At 36.3% G+C, this 26,291-nt stretch overlaps 1 protein-coding gene across 1 annotated transcript in view; it reads right to left on the bottom strand.

The window, feature by feature from the left end:
* The window catches only part of LOC135845811 (hemicentin-1-like), a 972,708-nt gene that overhangs the window by 394,226 nt on the left and 552,191 nt on the right, over positions 1–26,291 (bottom strand). The window contains exon 3 of the mRNA XM_065364649.1: positions 20,039–20,247. Coding sequence (XP_065220721.1) covers positions 20,039–20,247 — 209 coding nt within the window. The remainder of the gene's footprint in view (positions 1–20,038; positions 20,248–26,291) is intronic.

Below are 26,291 nucleotides of genomic sequence, written 5' to 3'. Positions count from 1 at the left end.
TGAAGGTATAGTACATTCGACTACGATAAGTATAAGGATGAGGCGGAAGTGAAGAACAAGGATGACGACGACGACGACGACTGCGACGACCCGAACTTCGCAGAACATATTCTATTTGGAATTTTTGCATAAATTCAGCATTAATCTTGGAGACGATTTATCTTTTGTTTTTCGCTATGTATTTTTGTGTGCTGCAGAGTCGAGGGGGAGGGGATGTGAGCCATATATCCGTCTTTCCTTTCGTCTCTGTGTGAGATGATGGTTGGGAGAGGATGGTACGACGAGTATAATGTTATCATTTTAATACATTTTATGCATTGTAGTATAAAATATACATATACGATGGCGATGTGTGTAATAGATTTAGAGAGGATGTAGATGAGATGCTGTGCAGGATGAGGAAGTGAAAAAAAAACGGACCTAAGAAATTGGTACGTTTACGTCGTATTACTGTGATATATATTGTGCTGAAGGGTTTAACGTTTCAAACAAATTTAGTCGATAAGCGTATAGATTTATATACGGCAAGAAAGCATAAATTTCACCCATAATACGGCAGTTTTGAAATTTTTTGCTAGCTCAGATTTTTACACGGTTGTGTTTATTTTTTTTCCCTTCGAGCACGTGTACGCTTTTGCACCTACACACACGTGTGTAAAATACCATACAAAGCTCGAAGGTATATCCTTCGAGGAGGAAAAGGTAAAAGGATTTCGTTTTCGATGAGCAGCAGGATTTCTTTCGGTGGCAACGAGGATGAAATTCGTTCGCTAGGTATTTCGTTATATAGGCTATATAAGACTTGTTGAAAGTTTGTTGACGGCTGGGCTTGCTTCGCTCTCTTATCTTTAGGGCCACGAAATTCTAACGTCAATATAGGCGATAACATCTTGCGCGTAATTAATTTGGTTGGTTGCCGGATAAGTCGCCGTGTTTAGAGGGTACGAGTCTACGAGAGCTGCGGCGATGAATGACAGGATTATGTGTCTTGGAAAGACAGAGAGGACGAGGGCGATAAAACGACAACGACGATGGTGAAATTATCGAAGCGACGATGCGAAATGGTACACCTTTGAAATATAGCGAAGAGGGATGTTTCAACAAACGATGCTGAGAATTCTCAGCAGCGGCAAACGTGTTTAGGAACACTTTGCGTAGCTCTATAAAGAATATATAGTCCGATTACGGTGCACTTTACATTTGCGGTTACGATTTGAAAACCCTTAGCTTGGTATCGTATATATAGGGTCGTATTCAATTTACGACAAATGTCCAATTTCTTGCGGACAGGTTTCCGATGTTGGTGAACGAGAAAAAGGGGAACGAGACGATCAAAAAACATCCGAGAGATGCTCTCTAACACGTTCGCTACGTATTAACCTGGTGGTAAGATGATAATTCCGTGTTCTGATATTGCGTCGTTAAGGTTGACGACCGTCTCGAAAACGTAAATTAAAGCGAGCTACTAAATTACATTTTCTTTCTGCTGTCTTTCTACCGTAATGCTTCGCTGTTTCGTAATTAGAAAAAATTACTTTTTAGATGTTAACGCGGCTTACGCTTACTGTGAGAGGTACCCGAGACCAAGACGCTGAAAAACGAGATTTTTTCCCGGGTTAATACTGAGAGAAGTGAGAGAGCGAAATTCGCTGTTTCGTTTAACCAACACCGATGCAAGATGCGATACGTGGGTTTGTTTTCGCAGATTAGGTTACACGTATTGGGTGAATTTTGTCAAATTTTCAAATAACGAGCAGGATGAATCGTTTGCTACATCCTTTGATAGATTGCTGCTGAACGCTTTCATTGCGAATAAGCAGCAACCATGATTCTGATTATAAGAACAGGTGTTCATGATGAGGCGTATGGAATCAAAAGTTTACTTTCCCACCTCAAAACGAAAACGACAAAAAATAGGATCTGATCAGATTGCAAGAAGGTTTCTGCCTTCATCTGCTTAATGCTTATTGGCTACTTTCAAATTTTTATTAAATGTTTTCTGCATGGTAGAGGGAACCCCCTAGACAAAGAAATCTCCAATTGGAGTGAAACTTGGATATGTTGAAAAAGAACGTTGAAAAACGCACTCGCCAATTTTCAGCAGCTAAATTCGCTTTTTCGATTACTAGTAAATTTTTGAAATTTTTGTAGGTACCTATTGTACAAAGTTGAGCTGTCTCATTACAGCAAAGGTTAATTTGAAAAATTCTCATATCACTTCAAATGTACATAATTATGAATTTCAGCTGCTGAAATTTTGACTAAAGAGCCTGATTGACTCATTATTGTTGGCTGGGTTTTTGGTCTTTCTATCAGAAAACAATTTTTTCAACTTGCTTCCCTCATGCTATCTGTGAATTTAGAAATTAACTTGACTCACATCCATGAACTATAAATCTTATATTTGGACTCATGTAAGAGTCGAGAATGGTTGAAATGATCAAAATTACTGTACAGGAGTACATGGTGTCCTAGGCTAGAAGGCTTTTTGCCTAGTTACTGTGCAATTCATACTGAGATTACGTAGATATGTTTGCCCAACCTGCGGGTCACAGGGACAGGATAAAATTCGATTTAAAAATTGTTTTTCCACATTGAAGCTTGATTTTCAATTTCATGTGGCTCAGAAACAACAACAGCAAGAGAATGCGGTTTGTGGTAAAAAAAATAATAGCGCATTCAATGCAGATTTCAGTGATATGGTCATGCATCTTGATATGTGAACAGAGAAGCCTACAGTTTACAAAAATGTAAAAAAAGAGTAAAAATTCCACTTCATCATTATTTTTTCATTTGTTATCAAAAACTTTCACAGCCCATGAAAGAGTGGACATTTTTTACACGTTTTTTCTGTCTTTTGCGCAAACTGTAAGCTTTACTGTTTACATAATTATGAAGATGCATGACCACGTCATTAAACTCCTGTATTGAATGCACTATTTTTTACCACAAACTGAATCTTTCTAGCTGTTGTTATATCTGAGCCACATAGAATAGCAAAATCACACTTTGATGTGATCTGAAAAAATTTCAGTCAAATCTAATACTCAGCCCCTAGGATCTGCAGGTTAGACTAATATATGTACATTGACTCAGTTTGAGTTGCATAGTTACTAGCCAAAATGCCTTCTCTCTACCTCAGAATACCCTGTAGATGGCGTTGAAAGACTTGGTGAAAATTTAATCAAGGCAAACATTCCCAGAAGTAATACTTGTTGAAAACAAATGTGCAAAAAGTTTCATATAATTTAAGAGCGATCTCATTTGGAGTTGATAGATCATTACACGCAGCTTTGAGACCAAGTACAGTTGAAGCAGACAGATTTTACGCAAACTATCAAAAGCAAAAATGTACTATTCAGCCAATTGGAGTAGCCAAATTACAAGGTTTACCAAGAATAATAGCAGAATACTTTGAATCTACCAAATCCAGAGGAATATAATTGGTGAGTAATAATAATAAGAATAATTATTATGAATAATCATTAATGTTATAAATTTACACTTCACGTCACTTCTTCATTTTAGGGTACTGCTTTCAAAGAACTTCTAGTACTATTCTTGCTAATGCAGGAAGACACTCTTGAGACACTAAAGCGCCATGGTGGATGGCAAAGTGATGCAGCTCCTAAACATCATATTGAAGACCCCCTACAATGTAAGAGGAACATGCTTTGCAAAATGGCTGAAGAATTAGAAAGTTACATGCGTTTCAACAGCAATGACGAAGTATTCGATCCAACTCCCAAACAGGAGGAGATGTTACTAAATGGAAGAAAGGGGCGAATCCTACGAGCTCCTCGGCAGTCCAGATGTCGAATTGGACTTCGAAATAGAAAGAAGAGTGTCAAGTAAATCACCGTCGAACCGTAGATCGCTGTCTTGATCACCAAGACACAAGAAAGAAATGATCGATAAAATCGTATCCGAAATAGCCAATGCGGTGCTGTCATCCGACGAAAACACGCCAAAAAACCCTGAACCTACTCCATGTGGTTTGGGGTCAGGGTTGTACAAAAACGTGTTTTTTTTGAAAAAAACAAAAAAAACGTTTTTTTTTGTTTAAAACGTTTTTTTTGTTTTAAAACAGTTTTTTTCTCGTGTTTGAAACTATGTGTTTAAAACACGTTTTAAACACGTTTAAAATGAGTTTTAAACACAAATTCATTTGTTTTGGGTTCACCAGACATCAATTTTTGAGATGTGACGTCATAAAAACGCTATAAAGCTCAAGAAATATTGAAAAAACGGAATCAAAACACAAAATTTGTCTCTAAAATTACAGTTGGTTCAATTTCACCCTTTTTCAACAAAAAACTAGAAAAAACGTGTTTTTTTAGGAAATTGGAGTTGAAAAAAAAACACGTTTAAAACAAAAAAAACCACAGTTTTAAACGGATTTTTTGTTTAAAACATCGCTCTGTTTTTTTTCACTTGTTTTAAACGTGTTTTAAACATGTTTAAAACATTTTTGTTTTAAACATGTACAACCCTGTTTGGGGTACCTACCTCCAGAGCAAGGGAGAAAGAAAATGAGAAAAACAAAGGTCACGATCAATTGTAAAAACGTGAGGAAAATGTCGCCGGCCAGGAAAGTAAACTCAGTAATCCAGGTAAAAATTCTAGCGATAAAATTAACGCGTCGAAATCCGAAATACGTCAAAATAAAAATAAGTCGAATAAAGAGCCAATAAAATCAGCGCTCAAATCACCGTCAAAATCTTCAAAAAACTCACCAAGGAGAATGTCTTCCTACCAACCGCAGTCGCCAAAAAAATCGGTATCGTTTAAAAGCTCGAACTCTTCACTGTCAACGTCGTCTTCGTCCTCGTTGTCGTCTACATCATCTTCATCGTCGACATCAAACAATACGCCGCCTAGTCCACTAAAAAGCAGATCGCCGAATCAATCACAGCGTAAATCTAGATCGCCGTCACCGCGCAGATTGGTATTCGATCGACTGTCAACTCAAACAGTCGAAGATAAATTGCAAAAACAGATAAGAGGTCAAAAGTTAGAAATCACGGACCTATGAAGTCAATTAAAAAATAGAAAATATGAGATAAAAAGCTTCCAAGAGGCGATCTTGGACAAAAAAAAGCGAAGAGAGAACAACAGAAGAAAAAACCAAAATCTAAACCGACATATAGGCAAAAAAGATCGAACAATTGAGAGAAACTAGGCAGAAATAAGTCAATTAAATGAACAAATTAGCCAGCAGCGCGTTACGATGAGAAATCAGATCAACACGACATCAAACTTGCAGTCTCAACTCCAGTGAACGCCTCAAAACGTTTCCGGGAGAAAATTTTTGATAGCTTCTCCAATTGCAGAATACCAACACCTGTACTATAAGAACACGACCGTAATAGGAACAGGATTGTTCGGGGCGTTGAATCGGCGATTGTTAAAAAATTTATCATCGGCGGCGGCGCCAAAACAATCGGTCTCAACATACCGTCTACAACCCAATTGACAAAATGGTCGTCCTCCTAAGTCCGTTTTCGTGAAAATCCGGGCGAAATTTTGTATATTCGCCATTATCATGGCGCTAAAATGAATTTTCAGTCAACATGTGAGGGCGAATGGCAAAAATTTGCCTCACACTTGGCGCTAAATTGAACTGTCGTCAACATAGGAGCGCTGATGGTGAAAATTCGCTCTACATTTGACGCATCCGCTAACATACGGCCGAAAATTTTCAAAAATTCGCCTTGTTCCTGGCGCGAAAATAAAATACCGCCCAACCAAGGTGATAGGTTTTTTTAATTCGGTCTGTGTATGTCTCAAGGTAGTCGTATTTCATTTTTTGCGTGGCGTCGATTAGGCGCTAATAAAAATTATCAGGCAGCTGAAAGATGAATCTTCAACAGTTAGTCTGTGGATTGCCGATAACTGATATACTGATAAGAAACATCCGTTCATATACTGCAGACTAAATATCCGTTTTTATACTGCTGACTAATTTTTTCAATAAATGCTGTAGCAGTAGCACAGTTCTCTACTTGATACCGCTGATACCAGTCAGTGAATTCGTTTTTGTGCGGTTGTGGAATGAGGGCGAATGGCAAAAATCGCCCACACTTGGCGCTATCAGGATAGTACGCCCTTATTATGGCGCTTGAACAAACTTTCACCCAACCCATGGGCGCTAATTGATGAAAATTTGCCCTGCAATTGAACTTATAATAAATTTCTGCTCAACATGGACGTAAATTGTAAAAATTTGCCTTACACTCGGCGCTATAATGTTCAAGATGATTTATGTAAATCTGCGCCCATGCATTGAGCGATAATGTATAGCGTCAAGTGCAGGACAAAAATTTTTGATTTTACACCCTGATTTCATGGAATTTTTTGGATATTTTTTCATTGGAAATTAACTCGTCATAATTAGAGATGGGATTTTTTTTTTAAGAAAAATTGTGGAAATATGCAATACGGCACCGTATGCACTTTTTTTGCCCAAAATATGCAAAAAAATATGCAATTTTAGCTAAAAATATACACGCAAAACTGTGCAAAAATTGAAAGATTTTTGAATAAAAAGTAGATGATTAAAATTAAAATTTTATTTTATTCACTTTTTTCAGATTTTTTTTTTTCATTAATTGACTGAAATTTCCATATTCTTTGCAAGTATTGATACAGATACAGATAAAAATATGCAACTCTGGAGATCGCGAATGATCATTGAACATGTTTTAAATATTTCCCCATATATTCCCATTATTTTGCATATTTTGCATATTTCAAATTCAAAATAAAATTTGAATCATAGCATAAATTATTACAGAAATTTTGCGAAGTTTGATATAGGGCATACTGCCTCCATCGCCTAAAGGGGGATGATTTTGTGAACCCCTTAAACTGATAAGTTTGGGAACGTGTTATTTACGAAGGGTAAAATACTCTAAATAGTTAGCAATTTGTCATCAATTAAATGACAGATTTATGATGACAAGTTAGGTCTTTGCATCGAGCTCGCGCCGCGAGCTTATTATTTAAAATAGGGAAAAATGCCGACAAAGATCTTAGCCTTTGGTCACGTGACTATCTTAAAAAACTATATATACAAGTAGTCCGCGGCATTTTCTCCACTTAGTTCCGTTTCCTGCAGTAAGATGGTTCTTCGTCATTTAGTAATAAGTTTTTATTTGTTAACACCTCGCGTGTGAAATTTATTTAATTGATTTAGACAGTCAATTGATCCGATGATCAATTGTATTGGAGTTCTGTTCGGTAGTTTGAGGTGTAACCGGTCACCTGTAAATTATGCGAAGTGTTATGTGAAATCTCGTCTAGTTAAGGTGCCATCGTCGTCCTTAGTATTAGTAGGACCCATGATAGAGATGGTCAATGTGGACAGTTTTCAGGTAAATGTTAAAGCGCATTTATCATCAAGGTAATTGGCTTATTACTAATTATTGTAATAGGTAGGTATGTGGAATCGGAGAATTCCATGCCTACCTAATATTTTATCAATGGTGTTTTGCATGACTTCATCGTGTATTTTGTGTATAGGTTTCTTATTTTTCTACTCGTGAGCATTCCCTAAATAGGAAGAATGCTACGAGGAAATTAATTAAGTGCACTCGGTACTAGTTATAAATTATGCATTTTACTTCCTTATGACGGATCGTAGTAGATGTAGGCTACCGATTGGTAGAACCGAAGTCCTATGTATAAATACGTTATAATAAATTCTTTAAATTGTAATGTAGGTTTTATTCATTTCAACGTTCATTACATAGATTTTTGCGTAGTTAAGTCAGGTTATTGGTTAGATAGAGAGTCTTGAGCTATCCAGGCAAAATAGGGAAATATTCACCCCCTAAGGTGATATTTCTAAAACTCACTAGCATAGGAAAACAAATAATTCCTCCTCTCCTTCTACCTAGTAATTCCTGGTCTAACTATGTCAAATGGCGCCCGGATCAGGTGCGATCTTATTTTTATGGCACTGCCATAAAATAGATCGATCGAACTCACTAAAATTGTATTTTTCAAAAATTGAAATTTTCGAAATTTTCATTTTAGAACCCAAAAAGCTCCCTAAGAGCCCTGTTCTAACCTAAATTTTAGTATTTAGGTTCTGTTTGCCAAAAGTTAAAATTTTGAATATTTGAGAATTCAAAATTCAGCCCCATTCAGTGTATTTTTCAAGTGTTTTTTGCATAATTTAGAAACTACGTACGAAAAGTGCACTAATTATAATGATATCTTATAGTGATATAAAATAGAGTAAAAATATTATAATTGATTGCCTCAGACTATCCGAGTAAAAAGCAGTCAATTATAATCAAAAATGAATTTTTTGACCTCGTAGGTAATTGTGAAGTATTGGATATAATGAACTTTGGTTGATAAAAGTGATCCTTCTCACGATCGATACATAGTACCTCTTTGAAAGATGCTTTTTCAGTCCAAAGTTTCCAATATTATTGCATTACAGACGAATCAAAGAATTCGAAAAAATAAAATCATTGCTTTCTTGTATTAAATTGTCACACTGTGTCCTGCTTATTATTACGTTTTTTGATCAAAAATACTTCAAAATGTAATAGAAATTGGATGAAATTAGTTAAATAGGTATCTCCAACCTATTCATTGAAAACAATTTCAAAAAAACAGACAGGGGCACCCCCAGTGCAATTTTGACAAGAAAACATCTTAAATAATAGTAGGTTATTTAAATTAAATAAATTAGAATAAAATTAACTAAATTAATCTACAACTAATCTGCATTTTTTCGCGATTTTTTCGTTTCTGTATACCATGTACTTTGTAATCGCGTAAATATTAGATGTAAACTCGAAAATAGGTATGCTGTGAGGGTGTTGTACCTTTCCAAGGTCATCACACTCGACGCACCCCTCTGGAAGCGTAAATATGCGACACATAAATCTGTCAAGTAGGCGTTACATGCACTGAAAAACAACACCATTAATTTAGGATATGTAGCTGTCACAATTTTTCTAGAAAATAGAAAAAATGCGTGTATTTGTAATCGTTAAATAGCGTAATTAATGGCCATCTGCGCAACCCCTCCTGTCCACCCTTCAAATCTTCAAATATGCACGCTTTAAGTCATAAAATAGATACGATGCGGCGAGTGTCAAAGGATTTGTTAAGACATAAGGGTTCCTTACACCAGCGTAAAGATGAGAAAATGACCACCTCGACAACAGGGTGTTAACCTTTTTAAATAGGGGAGAAAAGGATATGCGCGCACATCAGAAAGAGCTAAGCAACCGATTACATAGCCGTTTACTCGCATATTCGAAAAATTAGTCTTTGCAGCATAGTTGTTCTAGTGACAAGTGTTCAGTGACTTCGGATAGGTACCTACCTAACTTCGAGTTTACGTCTGATTGCCTTTAATTTTTTCAACTACTTAGGTAAGTTTGAAAAACCTGCTTTCGTGTTTTTATTTTTTGCTTTGATTTTGAAAAAATGGATTGTGACTCTCGATTCGCATCACCATTTTTCAAAAGAAAACAGCCCAAAGTGGCTATGGCTAATAATCATACTCGGTTTCCGGCTTTTGATCTCACCCATTTCGATGAAGGTCGAATTAAAGAAGATCAAAGGACCCCTTCGCCTCCGCATTCGGATGATGAAACTGCGTACCCCGCTGAAGCCTTTGAAATTCGTAAAAATCCCCCCATAAGTGTCGAAACTTCGCCTTTGTCTGATAAGAGTGAAAAAGAGCCGAATGAATTTCCTGATTTCGAGTTAGTAGAATTTGAAGATTTTTCTGAGAAAGAAATTAGGAAAAGTGAGACTTTTTTAAATCGCATCAATAAGGAAGAATTGACCAAGGATGAGATTTTGACAGTGGCGTTAGATGAGCTTCTTAAGGATGCTCATCCCGATTCAGAGGAAAAGGCGATTGAGGCTGCGGTCATGATGATGGTAGCAGATATTTCTCTCGAAGAAACTGATGAAAATGCTGGACTGTATAAAGAAAGTAGCGTGATACCGGTTCCCATATTGCAAAAATATACCTTGATCGGAGATGGCTTATGTCATTTTTTAATGAGAAGACATATGGTCAAGACGACTCGTTTACCTGAGTATTTGAAAGACCAGATACCACTCAACGAGCTTTACATGAAACTTTTGCCTGTTAAAATTCCGAAAAACGCAAGGGTCATTTTATCAGCTGGTCAATTGGAGTTTAATTACGCCGAAAAACCATACGTGGTTATAGAAAGTCAGCTGAGAAAAGTGATCAATTTGATACTTCAAAAAGGCGCGGAGTTGATTATTTTGCTCTTCCCGATTTATAAACCTAGAAATCCTGAGGAGAGAAATATCAGAATTACGCGATACTTGGACTTCAAAAAATTATATGACTCTGTGGCCGAGGACCCTAGAGTGATACTTTGGAGAGGTCCAAGTTTGAAGTTTTTGGAATTAGAGAGCAGCAAATTTTTCTCCGAAAAGCACATCGTTCGTCCCAAATTAGGAGATGACATGGAATTGTTACCTATTCGTCACAAATTCCATTACGCACCAATTTTGAGGAGATTTTTCATCAATACTCTCGAGTATAATGATATTAAAAATTCAATGATTGTCGAACTCGAGAGATTTGAGGAAGCTCAGTATAGGTATGAAGGAAATCCGAGAAAGATAAAAGGAGGCCTGAAGAGATTATTTGACCATAGGTACGGACCATACATTGACCCCGGCTATCCGGAGTCGGAGCTTGATTTTTTCGACCTTCCGACGATGATTGTACCTCCCACTGTCCAAACAAACTCAGAAAACGTCGTCAAGCCTGAAGTTCAGGAATTCTATGAAATTCGAGAGACCATAGAATTACCTAACAGGAGCGATGTAAAGAGAGAGATGAGACCGTTAAAGGAGAGAATCGAAAAGGAGTTTGAAAAACACGTCACTTTTCCCGAAGAAAAAGATAAAACGAAAAGAAAGAAAGAAAAGAATGTAAAATGTTCTGAAATGGAGATAGATCAGCTCCCAGGTGTAGTCAAGGTTACACTCCCTGATTTAGAGAAAATTCCAAAATCGAGGAATTTTGAAAATCCTGAGGAAGAAATCGAGGATCCTACCTGCATTATTGATGTTGTTGTAGGAACTGAGAAAATAGGTTTAGAATTAGACTCAGGAGCGTTTCCTAATTTAATGCCTCGCAAGCTGGTAAATTATTTATGGCTCAGATTTCCAGGCTGGGTCAGTATGAAGGATTTAGATCACAGGATTGAATTTAAATCTGCCGATGATTCGATAATCAAACCGGCATCGGTGCTCGCTGAGGTGAAACTTTTATTAGGAAAGGATATTGTAAGGGTACCTTTCTACGTAATAGAAGTTGACTCAGACCTAAGTATACTCGGAAGGATGTCGATGGATCACTTAAGGATGACCCTAGACATTCATAAGAGAGAGGTACGATGCAAGCCTGAATATTGTCGCAAGATTACGATACCGTTTAGAAAGCCTGAGAAAAAAGAGACAGAGAGACCCGTTAAGCAAGTGAAAATTGAGGAAAACGAGCCATTGGAGAATCCTGATTATCCAATCTTGAGGGGCATTCTCGCGAACGACAATACAATCCCGGAGAGATATTCGCGAGCCACATTTGAGTCAGGACGTTATACTGGGTCGATAATGCGCCTCCGATTCTTGAGCCCAAAAAACCTGAATCTATCGCGATTCCAGAACCTCCATTCTTCGAATTCGAAACCCTTCCTTACCGTATGTGTACAGTCAAAATATCCTACCCGTTCCTTCTGAGCAAATAGGCATCGAAATAATAAAATCAATAGTCTAATTAAAGCAACGTTGGAAATTCAAAACAATAGTATCAAAACAATTCCCCAGGAATTTGTACCCATTAGCAATAAAATAATTCTGAAATAACGTAAAAATTCGATAAGAAATCTTCCGAATGTGAATAAACTTCGTATCAACGCTAAACAAAAGATTTAACGTCATTTAAAAACAAAATTTCTGATTAAAACAAAAATTCTCAAAATATGAAATAGCTCAAATAGTAATAGACTAGTACCTATTCATCATAATAGGCACCCAAAGTACATAAACTTCGTCGAAAGAATTGAATTTAGATAATAATAGTAGTCCTAAAAAATTCCCATCACTCTACTCCTTATCCCTATCCGATAAAAACAACGTTAAACGGTATTAGGTAATTAATTCTCTCGACATCAAAACATTTTCGGTATTTTAAAACTTCTCACACTTTCGAAAATCATACTAAAACATCCTAAAATACGAGTTCTATTTTTCTGTACGTTACAATGTGAAACTCAACAAATACACGAACATATCATAGGATATACTCGTAAAGTGGAGTGACATTTGTAATGTATAGAAAATAAATTAATTAATGGTTTCTTTCACTCGCCCTTATAAACGATGTCCATGCGACGCGGTCGTAAAATGATGCTCGTTGAATGAGGGGAGTGAAAATAAATCAACCCTCGTGACGCGTAAATGAAAACACCCTTCGGTATAGCCTCGACATCCGGTTTATAGCATCGCAGCATCGTAAAAATCTCGGCAACCCATCTTATCTTCGATTTTCTAAATAAAACAGAAAAAATAAGTCAAATTGAAAAACTAGATAGGTAATCGATAAAAATTAAAAATTATGCAATGCTACGACTAATTAAGTAGGCAAACCGGTTCTAATACACACGCGATCCAGTAATAGCTCCCTCTCGTAAATCCGTGACTAGAAATCGACTGATAACAAAATCAAAATAAACCGGCTACTTGATATCAAATTCTTTCTGAACGATTTTTTTTATGAAATAGAAGTAATCAATTGATTTTGCACATTTAATTTCTTATACGGTGTTACAGAGAACACAATCTAGCACGAGACGATAAAGGTAAAACGACCGGAAACCAAGTAAATTTCTTCTTCTAGAAACACCCACATTTCTTTCATCATCCGAAGTCGACAGAGTAACAGGACCTAATAGCGAAGTTGTTTTTCTTTGATAACATGTTTCAGACCGAGAAAAATGTTTCCTAAGGACGATCCTCCGGCATCATCGAGTAGCGAAGCAGCAAAGTGGAAAGCATTGGCCATTTCACTTTGCCAAGAGCGCGAAGAACTTAGAACGGAAAATGAACGACTACGAGCACAAATAAATGCAATAAGGCGTAGGGAGGCGGAGGAAATAATGGCCGCAGTATCCATAATCCAACGACCGGCACAGGTGAATCCTGGCGAACCTACACCTCCGACAACGCTTGTGCCAGGTATCATAGAACCTCAGCCAGCTTCAGCCCGGTTATTGGCACCGCCACCGTTAATGATTAGTCCGGTCCAAGCAACCTCAGGCCAACTCGATCGAGACGATCAGCCGTCGGCGTCCGTACCAGCACCACCCCCAGGGATGCTGGACCCACGACAATCGACTGACGGGGGCACGAGTTTCGATAATGCCACAGCCCAGGCTATAGACGTCAACGAAGAATCACACCCAACTCAATTAGGCACTGTCTGTAGTACCGATGAAGAAGAAGAAGAATCGACTACGAACCGCCAACGAGACTCCGAAGGACAGCGATCGCCCACGACAACGAAAGCTCGAAAAAATAAAACACTCGCGAATGAACGTAAAAGGGCCTATGATGAGTTCTACCGGCAGGCGGAGGAAACTGTGAAAAACCTCAAATTCGCAAACAAAGACAATGCATCGTGCCCACTAACAGACAAAACAAAAGATGAAAACATCCCTAAACCGTAAGAAAGTTACAACAAATCACTGTGTAATTAATCTAGATTAAATACCCAATATCATAAAATAGCTACAACTACCTTATGTATAATTACGAAATACGATATCTGTTATTGTTCGACTAGCATCAGTATTGAATACTTTACGATAGAAGAAAACAATCAATTTTTTGTGACAATAGTATAGAACTAAATGACGTTAATCCTTCCCATTTTTGTATAATCGTACAGCATATTTTATTCTTATTCATTACTACGTTTATTTTATACAAACCTACTATTATGATGTAATACATCTCGTTTATCACATATTATACGTTTATTAATATTGGCAAGCGCAAAGTTTTTTCTTCCATGTTCCAGAAAGCATAACTAACTAAGAATGATGATTCAAAAACCAGGTTTTGAATCCGAAAAAATGATCCTAACCTAACGAAGAGAAGACAAGAAGACAACGACGCATGTGCATGAATAATGATATTTAATAATGAGACGTTTATGTTCCAAAATCAATAGGGGAAAAATACTAAATACTAATAATATTTGTTCACTGTTGACAGCGAATATCTACGTACCCATAGAAATTGAGATTCATGACCAGCAATTATGGAATTGTTGTCGAAAGTGCGCTTACACTCTTCTCTTCTCTTCAAATCACTAGATGATCGACCGCAGGATCAGAGCTTCGGACTTTATCTTCCTAATTCCAATTCAAATATCAGCATACCTGTAGTGCTTGCGATTTGTGACCAGCAATTATGGAATTGTTGTCGAAAATGCGCTTACACTCTTCTCTTCTTTTCACATCACTGGATAATCAAGTAAAAACAACTGCAACCAAATACGAATAACGTAATCGGATAATTCACAATTATAACTGGTATAGATAAGATAGACTCTAGAGTATATTTATTAATTAATTTATTATTTATTCAAAATTTTAACGATGAATGATTGACACCTTCCGTATCAATCCACTTTTTTTTTTCTCTTTAAAAATTATGATCGACATATGCATGTAAGATCCGTCTTTTACTTTAGAATTATTTTAAATTGAATGATTGACATCTATATGCCATAATCGAGAATTTTTTTTTACTCAAAATTAATCTATTTTCTATTCGGAATGATTAACATTTACCTGCGATCGCCCATATTGTTCTATTAGGGAATCCAAATTTGACTTCGATGGCAGGACTTTGATCATTCCTCCATTCTAATAGCATCGCGCATTCTTAAACATTCATCTTCTTTGATCACCTAAGAACAAAATATTTCAATTTTTTCATTAAATTTTTTTTTGAATTTTTTCTACAAAACAAAAAACAAGAGTGACGTAAAATTTTTTTTTGTATTGCAAAACAATCACATATTACTTATCTTAAAATAATAAGTCTTCATGTCTCGCCTTTCGATTTTGATTTTTTTTGGTTTCTTCTTTTGATTTTGGAATCTTCAAGGTCACTCCTGTAAACAGAAAAACAAAATCACGCGAGTTAAAATTCTAAAAAAGTTGCAGAATCGTGTAAAAATATAGAATAGGGATACTTACTTCTTCTTTACCGGATCAGTCTTGATATCTGCAACAAAAAACATACACAAATTTAAAAAATGTAGGTCTAAATAAAACTTATACTTACGATGACGATACCATACCTTCTACCGTCTGCTTAATTTAAAACCTGAAATAGAAAATTACCCTTCCTAGGAAAAACCCAAAATTGACAGGCTCAAGATTTTGATATTTTTTTTTTAATGCCAAAATTCAGAAGAGAGCATTTGATTTTGAGCTCCAAATAGATTTTGTATCAAATTTTCTAGTCGAAAGTTCCAAATTTTTTCTGATACTAACAACCAGGTGTCTATAGTCTTAATCATCTCTTGGTGTTGTCTAAGTGTTTGGCGTACTCTCTGGTTATTGTACCTTCGCTGACTTAGCAATTTCTTTGAAATTCTTCACAAGCGTTGGATCATTGCTAGAGATGCAAAAAACACTTTCTCTAATTGTACACCTCATTCTCCCACCCTCCGATCCGGCCCTTTTGGCAAATGTTTTCTGTAATGAAATTGATTACAGCGAAATCGCCTGCAGATCATCGCGGCAAATTATGGAGGGGCATAGGGTCACTCCCCTCAGAGGGGGGTGAGTGGCGGGGTTCAGGTGTGCGTTGGAGGCACCTTGCTCTATAGTTTTTTGGAGTCCGTATTTTACCTCGGTGCTCTACCCCGTAGCTAAACCTACGAAGGGGCATATGATATAGGGCATACTGCCTCCATCGCCTAAAGGGGGATGATTTTGTGAACCCCTTAAACTGATAAGTTTGGGAACGTGTTATTTACGAAGGGTAAAATACTCTAAATAGTTAGCAATTTGTCATCAATTAAATGACAGATTTATGATGACAAGTTAGGTCTTTGCATCGAGCTCGCGCCGCGAGCTTATTATTTAAAATAGGGAAAAATGCCGACAAAGATCTTAGCCTTTGGTCACGTGACTATCTTAAAAAACTATATATACAAGTAGTCCGCGGCATTTTCTCCACTTAGTTCCGTTTCCTGCAGTAAGATGGTTCTTCGTCATTTAGTAATAAGTTTTTATTTGTTAACACCTCGCGTGTGAAATTTATTTAATTGATTTAGACAGTCAATTGATCCGATGATCAATTGTATTGGAGTTCTGTTCGGTAGTTTGAGGTGTAACCGGTCACCTGTAAATTATGCGAAGTGTTATGTGAAATCTCGTCTAGTTAAGGTGCCATCGTCGTCCTTAGTATTAGTAGGACCCATGATAGAGATGGTCAATGTGGACAGTTTTCAGGTAAATGTTAAAGCGCATTTATCATCAAGGTAATTGGCTTATTACTAATTATTGTAATAGGTAGGTATGTGGAATCGGAGAATTCCATGCCTACCTAATATTTTATCAATGGTGTTTTGCATGACTTCATCGTGTATTTTGTGTATAGGTTTCTTATTTTTCTACTCGTGAGCATTCCCTAAATAGGAAGAATGCTACGAGGAAATTAATTAAGTGCACTCGGTACTAGTTATAAATTATGCATTTTACTTCCTTATGACGGATCGTAGTAGATGTAGGCTACCGATTGGTAGAACCGAAGTCCTATGTATAAATACGTTATAATAAATTCTTTAAATTGTAATGTAGGTTTTATTCATTTCAACGTTCATTACATAGATTTTTGCGTAGTTAAGTCAGGTTATTGGTTAGATAGAGAGTCTTGAGCTATCCAGGCAAAATAGGGAAATATTCACCCCCTAAGGTGATATTTCTAAAACTCACTAGCATAGGAAAACAAATAATTCCTCCTCTCCTTCTACCTAGTAATTCCTGGTCTAACTATGTCAAGTTGTTATTTTTTCAGGATTTTTTTTCTTTTAAAACAAAATACAAATCACATCAATGTTGAAATGTCATCAAAAACTAAGTACATTAATACTACATTGAGGCATTTCATTCCTTGAATAAAAACCACATTTTTTAATTACAGGGTTGATTTTATTTCAAATTAACAAGTCCCTAAAAATGATTTTTTAGCTGGTAAACCTGAAATTTGTTAATTTGAAAGAAAATCAACTGGGGAGTAATTGAAAAATGTGGTTTTTATTCCAGGAATGAAATTATGAAATGCCTCAACGCATTAGATAATTGTGCTTTATCAATAAAAAATTGAGTTTTTGATGACATTTTAACTTTGATGCATGCGATCTGTTTTAAAAGAAAAAAATTCCTAAAAAAATAACAACTTCGCAAAATTTCTACAAACATGCTAGGAGTAAAATTTAAATTTTGTTTTGAAATAAGTAATTATGCAAAACATGCAAAATAGAGGGAATGTAAGTATGGGAAAAATTTTGAAATAATGTTCAGTGATCATTCGCAAATTCGCCATCTCCAAAGTTGTGTATTGAATAGCTAGGTACCTACAAAAATTATGTAAATTTCATGCATATTTTGCTCAATGAATTCGTAAATACTAGTGAATGAAAACACATTTTTTTAAAAATAAGAGATGAAAATTAAATTTTAATAAACATCTACTTTTTATTCGAAAATATTTTCATTTTATTGTGAACAAACTAAAGGGAGAAAAACACAGAACAAACTAATATGATTCAAAAAACGCCTTCCGCTATCATAATCATATTAGCGTGTTACAGTTTCACATCTTCGTCGGATCGGTCAGGTTAAGCAGCATCGGGAATGGTCGCAAGTTGGATGGGTGACCGCTCATAATTAAGACGTTACGTTTGAATTGCGGAATGTTAGATGACGACAGGGAAAGTTGGGCGCTCAATTCAAACAGCGCTAAAAGAAAGGAGGGCGAAAATGATGGCGACATTTTGACACTGTTTTTGCGCGCGTAGAGAGCAATAAAATTTCGCTCTCACATGCCCGCATCAAAATTTTCGCGCGGGTTTTTGATGCGCGCATGTGAGGGCAATTTTTTTTCGCTCACTACGCGCAGAAAAACAGTGTCAAAATGTCGCCATCATTTTCGCTCTCCTTTCTTAGCGCTATTTTGTCAATTGGGAAGTAATCCATCCCCAAGATGAAATTCTCTACATCGAAATTGGCATGGAGGATGCTCAAAACCTCCAAATGCCAATATATAAAATCAAGTCTGAGATCGATAAACTGGTCGAAAAACTGAGTGAAAATACTATGATTATTTTTTCATATTTATCAGATACGAGGAAAAAGGCGGTGGACGAAAGGGTGTCTGAGATCAATCACCGTATAAAATATTTATCTGAACGAGACAGGACACGTAAAATCAGAGTATCAAATCAAGTGAGGCGACTAACCGACAAATATATTGACAAGGTCGTCCCTATTTTGTTCAAACCGACAGAAGACTAGTGCCAGAATTTGAATACATCACCTATATCATAAACCAGTTCGAATCTGACCAGAACTGGACCCCCGACAATCCAAACTAAGGTAAGAAAAATTTTGAAATAAAATTACATCGAAATAACCACCGAAACGACGCGAAATTAATAATATTTAATAAACTATCGAAAAATGTGAAAAATAAAGTGAAAATTCGGATTCGCGATGAAAAATTAAACACTAAAGAATCCCTGAAGCGAAAAATATACGAAGTCATCGGAATACTGAGAGAAAGATACGAGATCATTCAGGTGTGGCTACTACCCAAAATAAGAGAAGCCATAAAAATCGAATGCGCCTGCCTGAACATATACTCATCCATAGTTTGCCAAAATGACATCCGCATATTATTTTTTTTTATTTTGCCCTAGTATTGAATACATGATATCGCCAGTGGCCTTCCTGGTGTCATGATATGATTTTCATCTTCAATTATCGGAGTTGAGACAATAAAACAGTTGACAATCAATTGAATAAAGATGAAGTCATCAAGTCCAGCAAGAGCAGTATTAGACTAATATATACTACATGGTCTTAGTGAGATTGTTTTTTTTTTTTTAATGCAAAACTCCCTATATGTACCTAATTTTTGAAGTCATTTCACATAGTTTTTTTTTGCACAATCCTTCATCAACTCGATGATAGATGTAATTTGAAAACTGAACATCTGATTTCAAAAAGAAATTTCATGGGCAACTCATTACCTACCCATACTTATGATTATCTTAGGTACTGTTTCCCAGAGAAAAAGCTCACATTTATTTTACCTCATTTCATCTTTCGAGGTACTAAAGTATATCAGCAAAAATTCAAGCACTTTCCCGAACAAATGCACCTGACAACCCGCACGTGTGCATCATATTACCTATGGGTATTTTCACCATAGGGCAATTACCTCTAAACAACTATACTAATATCCTCACAAAGACGTAGTAAAAAAAAAAACGATTTTTCCGCATTATAACACGTAAGTATAGTACGTAATTTTTACCCAACCAAGATATTCTGGCGTATTGCCCGCGCTCCGGAGGAATAATTCGATTTTGTTATGGCTTACGTATGCGATAACTCGATACGTGGCGTGTTCAGCAGTACACTGTTTCTGCCCAAGTACGACGACGACGACGCCGCGACACGACACGACGGCACACACGAGGTAATCTTGAGTGGAAAATCTCGTTAATCATGTCAGAAACACAAGCGATTGTGTACATTTAGGCGGATAAATCGAATTACCGCAAACGTTTAAGATATCGCCATCGATACTTTCGCAAAAGGCAATTCCATTACTCACGATGGTGATGGCTGAGTTAATCGTATAGGTAATTAACCTATTAGGTATCTACGAAAGCCAACTGTAAATCTCTCAGACAACTTACCTATCACTGTCAAGACGACTTTTGAGTTGCGAGTTTGAGCGAATTTGAAATCCACTCTGCATCTGTAGGTGCCTTCGTCTGCATCCTGCACATGATCCACAGCCAATTGAGCAGGTGTTTTGCCAGGGATGAAAAAAGCCCTGGGGCCAAACACCCGGTCATCTGACCATCTTTCAGCGTTCCTGAAATCTCGTTCTCGAGTATCGACGCTGTAAAGTGAAAAAAAAACTTATATGTAGTTTCTTATTACTTACACACAAAAGAGGTAAGGTAATACACGTACATGTACGTATGAGAACGAGTAAAGAGCCCGAGGGGTAAAAAAATATTATCAACGTCGTCGTAACAGTTTTGTCAGAACCGAGCAGCAGCAACAGGATAGGATGGAATGAGTCGAGCATGCAGGTGGGAGGGGGAGAGGGGAGTAAAATCTCGTATATAAATAATTGCCCGAGTATTACGTCGAGTACAGCAGCGTTATTTTCAGTAAAAACGAGAGAATGTGTTTTTCAATCTAGAGTCGAGTCGAGCACGACCCAGCCCAAGCCACGCCACCGCTTACCGAGCAAATTTTCCAGCTACCGTTCAATTTCTGCTTCTCTCCCTGTTCTCTGCTCCTCGCCCATACGAGCAACATACACATTTAAGGAAAATGAGCGCGAAAAGTAACGTATAAAGACATTTTTTTTGCTTTTTAGGATTTTTATAGCACTTTATGTTGACACAAAGCGATAGGCAGATGATTGCATTGTTACTGTTTTTACCCCATATAAAATTACTACCACAGTCAGCAACCGAGCTCAGCTTTGCAATTTGACCGAGTTTTTTTTCCTGTGCTCGATCCGGGTAAACGAAAAAATGTTAGTAGGCGATTAAAATTGACGCGAAGAAAAATTTCATTCTATAGTATTCAAAACGAAACAAACGTGAACGAATAAAAACACAGATGGGAGGAGAAATACCCTGAGAGCCAGATGTAATAAAGCTATCGGAGAAGATGAATTAAAAAACAACGTGATTGTAGTTGATGTTCGGTTAGCTTGAGAAATTGACGTAGTTTAGCGAGACCCATTTGTTTATTTTACCCCCAAGCCTCTGCACCTTTCTCATATACGCCGTATGCGAGTAAAAACAGAGGGAAAAAATAGAAAAAATAAAATAAAAACATTACAAGAAAACAAATCAAGTCGTTAATACGCCAGGCGGATGTAATTTCAAGCGAAATAAGTGAACCGCACGTTGATTCGCCTATCCAATTTTTCAATTGGAAACAACCCTTTAGATATTCGAGAGCTGAAAATTTTTTTTTTTACTTTTTTTCAAAACTGCTATAACGTTTATTTTCATTTCGAAAGCGAATTTATTTATATGCACATCTTCTGGTGTTTTTCTCTCCCCTCCTGGTTCAATTTCAACGTATCCCAAACGATGGTATATCCTTCTCGTTTAACGTGGAAATATTTGAAGCAGAGAGCACAGCCTTGTTTTGTACTAAAATATGAACATTCGCCAGAGCCAAGTTTTATTTACGCACAATGTTACCGTAAGGGTATTTTGTTTACAATAAGAAACGAAAAGAGAAAAAATATACCAAAGTAGAAGAAAACAAGCATCGTGGTAGTCGTTTTCGTCGACCATTCGCGTACGATATATGTACACATTTATACATATCGTATATGTACGTTACGTATACCAGTCGTATTTAGCAATCTACATTCTTAAGTATTTGTTTACAGCAATGTTATCCCCCCAATTCTACAGCCATGCCACGACGTATAGTTCGTTTCGTGTATGTGTATACGAGAAGCCAAGACTGCTTTTCGTTTGCTGGCGTTGGCGGTTTTCACCCACTTTTAGGTCACATTTCACGAATGAACTGATTTTCCCTTTCTATATATTGTTATTGCCCTTTGTCGAGCGAATAGGCTACGTGGAAAGCTGCAATATACGTACGATGATGACGAAGACGAGCGTCTCTATTTTCTTTCAACTTTTTGCTTACGTACGTCGAGAGAAAGAAATACGAATACACCATGGACGCATATTATACGCCTGCACAATTGGCTTATAATACCTACACACTCGAACTGGAGAGATAATTAATTTGTGGTCAAATGAGAACCATTCTATATTCACTGCCTACGTGATTACTCAATCACATCAATGGTCAATATATTGTGATCTCGAGTTACAGTCAATTATGAAATTTGAAATAGGTAATTATAGCAATTCTTTTCAATTTCAAGTCAGATTTGATGTAAGTGTTCAACTGTTTAAAATAAAAATGAACTAAATTCCAGGAGAAATTTTTGAAATTGGTGGTTTTTATTCAAAGTTTTCAAAAGTTTGACATTTGACATAATTTCAAGAAATCGTCTTCATTTTTCAAAGTGTATAATTAAACTTTGCAATGAAAGTAACCCCCCCCCCCAATCTGCACTGACTTTCAACTTCTAGAAAAGCCTCAAAGAGCATCGGCTTTCAGTGTGTAGACTAGCTTTCTGGAGTTTCTCCAAAACCACTTCTAGGGTTTTACTGAGCAAGGGTCAAATTTTTGTTCTGAAAATATTTTCTTCTCATACAATTCACATTAAATTCGCCGAACCATCAAAAGATATCGATTCAGAAATAAGAGGAATATTTTTGACCGCAGTGGTGCCAATTTTATAGTCATAAACAGAAATAGCCAAAAACTCACTAATTTTTTTTCAAGTTTTTGAAATAGGCACTAATGACCAAAAATTCGGCACTTCTGCGTTCTAATAATATTCCTCCAGTTTCAACAGTTTCAAAAATTATATCTTTCGATGTTTTGGCATAATTCAAGCAAAAAACACATACCTTTGCGAAGAAAATATTTTCAAAACATGAAGTTACCCACAAATAAAAGATTGGCAAATTTGTAAACGTTGTTGGAACCGGATGAGCTAGGCCATTTTTCCCAAAACATTTTGGGGAACTGAAACAAAAACCCATCAATTTTTTCGAAAATGCCTCACTTTGAGGACCAATATCTCTCCTCAAGAGGGACCTTCTGAGCTAAAGTTTTTTTCAATGTAGCTTTTAACTCAAAATGAAGGCTTTCATCGCCGCGTTCTGTGACGTTTTTCAACAAAATGTTCATCACAGTATACATATGCGTCTTGAAAACGTTCCTGCAGTAAGCAATTATTTTCATTTTTATTCTTCGCCAGTATCATAGATCAATAGATACGTTAGATTTATTAGATCAGATACTCGATCATTTGAAATCAATTGTCGATATATACGTAGTTTTTGGTGAGAAGCCGGGTACATGAAGCAAGTTTTCATTGCTCTAGTCCTCTATTGCACAAAAAAAATCCAAACAGCTCAATTGAAATTTCAGAACTAAAACCCAATATAAACGTTTACAGCTGCCCTGCGCATGATTAAGCTGCAGTAATTTCTTTTCAAAAATTTCAATTGAATTACTCAAGTGTTCGGTTTAGCGTCAGTTCATGGCAAGATGTTAATAAAATTGCATACCCAGTTCGCCGTAAATATTGAACATCACATTCATCTCACAATCTCGCTTCCATTTATCATTATCATGATCATTTTTTTTTTTTTTTTTTTTTGAAATGATTCCTCAGCGTCCCTACAGTACCTCAAATCAGAATGTCCTGGGAAAATTCATCGTGGGTAAAGTTCATAGTGTGAAATTAATAGCAAGGAAAATTCTTAGCATTTATTTATACAATCACTCTGCATAAATAAAAAATGCATAATTTCCTATTCGCAAAGAAATCTTTAAAATTTGCACAAATCTCTGTATCTAGTCTAAAACCAACCCCCCCCCCTGGTCCGAATTTCAGAATTTTTAGCCATTTTGGGGTCTCCAAGAAATCTATCCACGCCTTCTGGAGCAAATTCAAAACTCTGGAGAGATTGAAAATTACGACGCGACGTACGCTCCAGGATGGCTCGAAAGGGTGAAATTCCGATTCCGGCGGGTTAATACGAGTTGGTTTGAGGACTAATTTTCAGAATTTTTGTTGATCAAGTAAGTACGTAATTATTTTTAAAGGAAAAGCATCACTGAAAATGGTCAATTTTGAGTTTTTTTAAGTCGACCAAAAATCGAAAAATGAAATTTAGGTAGCTGAAATTTTAGTTGTGCGGTCTCAGACCATGCTTTTATGTGTGAAAAAGAGAGCAAAAGCGTAAATAGAAACAGTTCAGTAGATAATTAAAATCCCTATGTACCTACTCGTACGCTGATCACAAGAACGTATCAGCTTTTTGGTTATTAAGGAACTTCAAAGTTGTAAACATCAACGTTCGCCTTTTGACAAGACGTGGAAAAAATTCCAAACTCTTTAGTCAATGACTAACACTTCCAACGAGAGCGCAAGTTTTAAAAATTTTAAAATGTTTCATGTTTCAAAAAAAAAAAACTAAATTTATGAACTTTTTTTGTTAGAGTGATTATTTAGTGTCCACTATCACGAATAAATGTAAATTAAATTTTCAGTTTCAAGTAAGCTAACGTAAGGAAATTATGAAAAAATTATAAAATTTTGAAAAAATGAGAAGTAGCCTGTTTTTACGGCTCTAGAACTTGACAAAAACGAAATTTGAACTTTTCTAGTCGTTTAAATGTGACGATATGGAACTTGGAAGTACATACTATAAAGACACCACAAGATCACGCAATCAAAAAAAAAAACAAAACAAAAAAACACATTAAACAATTTTCAATCAGGTGATAAACTTTTGTAAAGTTTGAAAATTATAAGAACTACTTAATAAGTATGTAATTTTTGTCCAAAATCAGAATAATAATTTAAAAAAAAAAACAGCAAGCCTACACTAAAGCGAGACTTACACATAATTTTTTTTAAACTATCTTAAAATACCAGATAAAGTAATTTTATGCCCCAACATATGGTAATTCATAGTTGGTCTATCAGAATAGAATTAGTAAGTAATTTTTTATCGTAGATAGTTTTTCGTCAGTCAGAACTTCTTTTTGGACACGATTTGAAAGATTTGTATTCAACAGTAATAGAGTCAGTATTCAGATGTATTAAAACATGCTTACTTCATGCTAATGCGAGAAAGATGTACGAAGTACCATATTAGGTCCATCTCAGTGTTCTAGAACGCTGGTGAATATGCTGGCTTTGAAGCGTTAGTTTCTTAAGCCACTGAAACACTTGATAGAGCAAAAGTGCCAAAAAAAAGTGCAAGGATTTTGATGAAATTCCGTATCTAAAGACTTTCATTCCGAGTAGGAAGTCATTCTAAAACAAAATTTAGCTCTACAGATGCCTCTGATAAGGATGTATGAGATGGGTCCACAAAGAGGGGGTATTTTCAAACAAATCATAATGTTTTTGCTCTAGCTTCTGCCAATCTCTTTTTAAAAAATGGCCCAGTTCCAAAATACGACAATTAGAATTTTTAGTGTCGGCCTGTAGAATTGCTGTTGAAACCCAAACTTTTGTTCAATTAAAATTTGTAAACCGCTTATTTTTGGGTGAATTCGTGCTCTGAAAATATTTTCTTCTCATACCATTCACATTAAATACGCCGGACCCTCAAAAGACATCGGTTCAGAAATTAAGGGAATATTTTCTAACGCAGCGATGCCAATTTTTTGGTCATTACAAATACCAATTTCAAAAAATTAATTGAAATAGCCAAAAACTCTTTTCCAAACATGAAGTTACCCGAAATTAAGAAATTTGAAAATATTTGCAAACGCTGAGTCATCATTATCGAGTCGCATAACTGCTCGAGGGGGTATCTCATACAACGGCTAACATCCTTTATGTTAGTGTTGCCTCTATCGCGTTGATGACGTATCTCATGGAAATTTATTTTCGAGCTTCTACTAGTATTAGTTTCCCGCTTGCTTACTAGTGACATCTACACAAGCACCTTGGAGCTAGCCGGGTAGTTTATAGAGACTCTGAGCTCCTCAGTGTTGACCTCTATAGATGCTCGAATGCTCAAACCAGTTTCAACTTTTTGATTCTGCTAACAGATGGCGCGCATGATCTGTTAGCTCGGCTAATATCTGATAGTCCCCGGTACTTGGCGTGTATGTAGATAATTCGTTACATTTTCAATAATTACACTCACAAGCTGAGTAGAACTCTAAAATTAGGTAATTTTTCCCTAAACAGGTTGGGTAGAGCTGGAATGAAAAACCACAATTATTTCGAAAATGCCTCACTTTGAGAACCCCCCATGGGAAAATGATTCGATAAAATTCAATAAAAAT

Source organism: Planococcus citri, chromosome 4, assembly GCF_950023065.1.
Source record: "Planococcus citri chromosome 4, ihPlaCitr1.1, whole genome shotgun sequence".
NCBI lineage: Eukaryota > Metazoa > Arthropoda > Insecta > Hemiptera > Pseudococcidae > Planococcus > Planococcus citri.
This window is presented reverse-complemented; position numbering and strand designations above follow the sequence as displayed.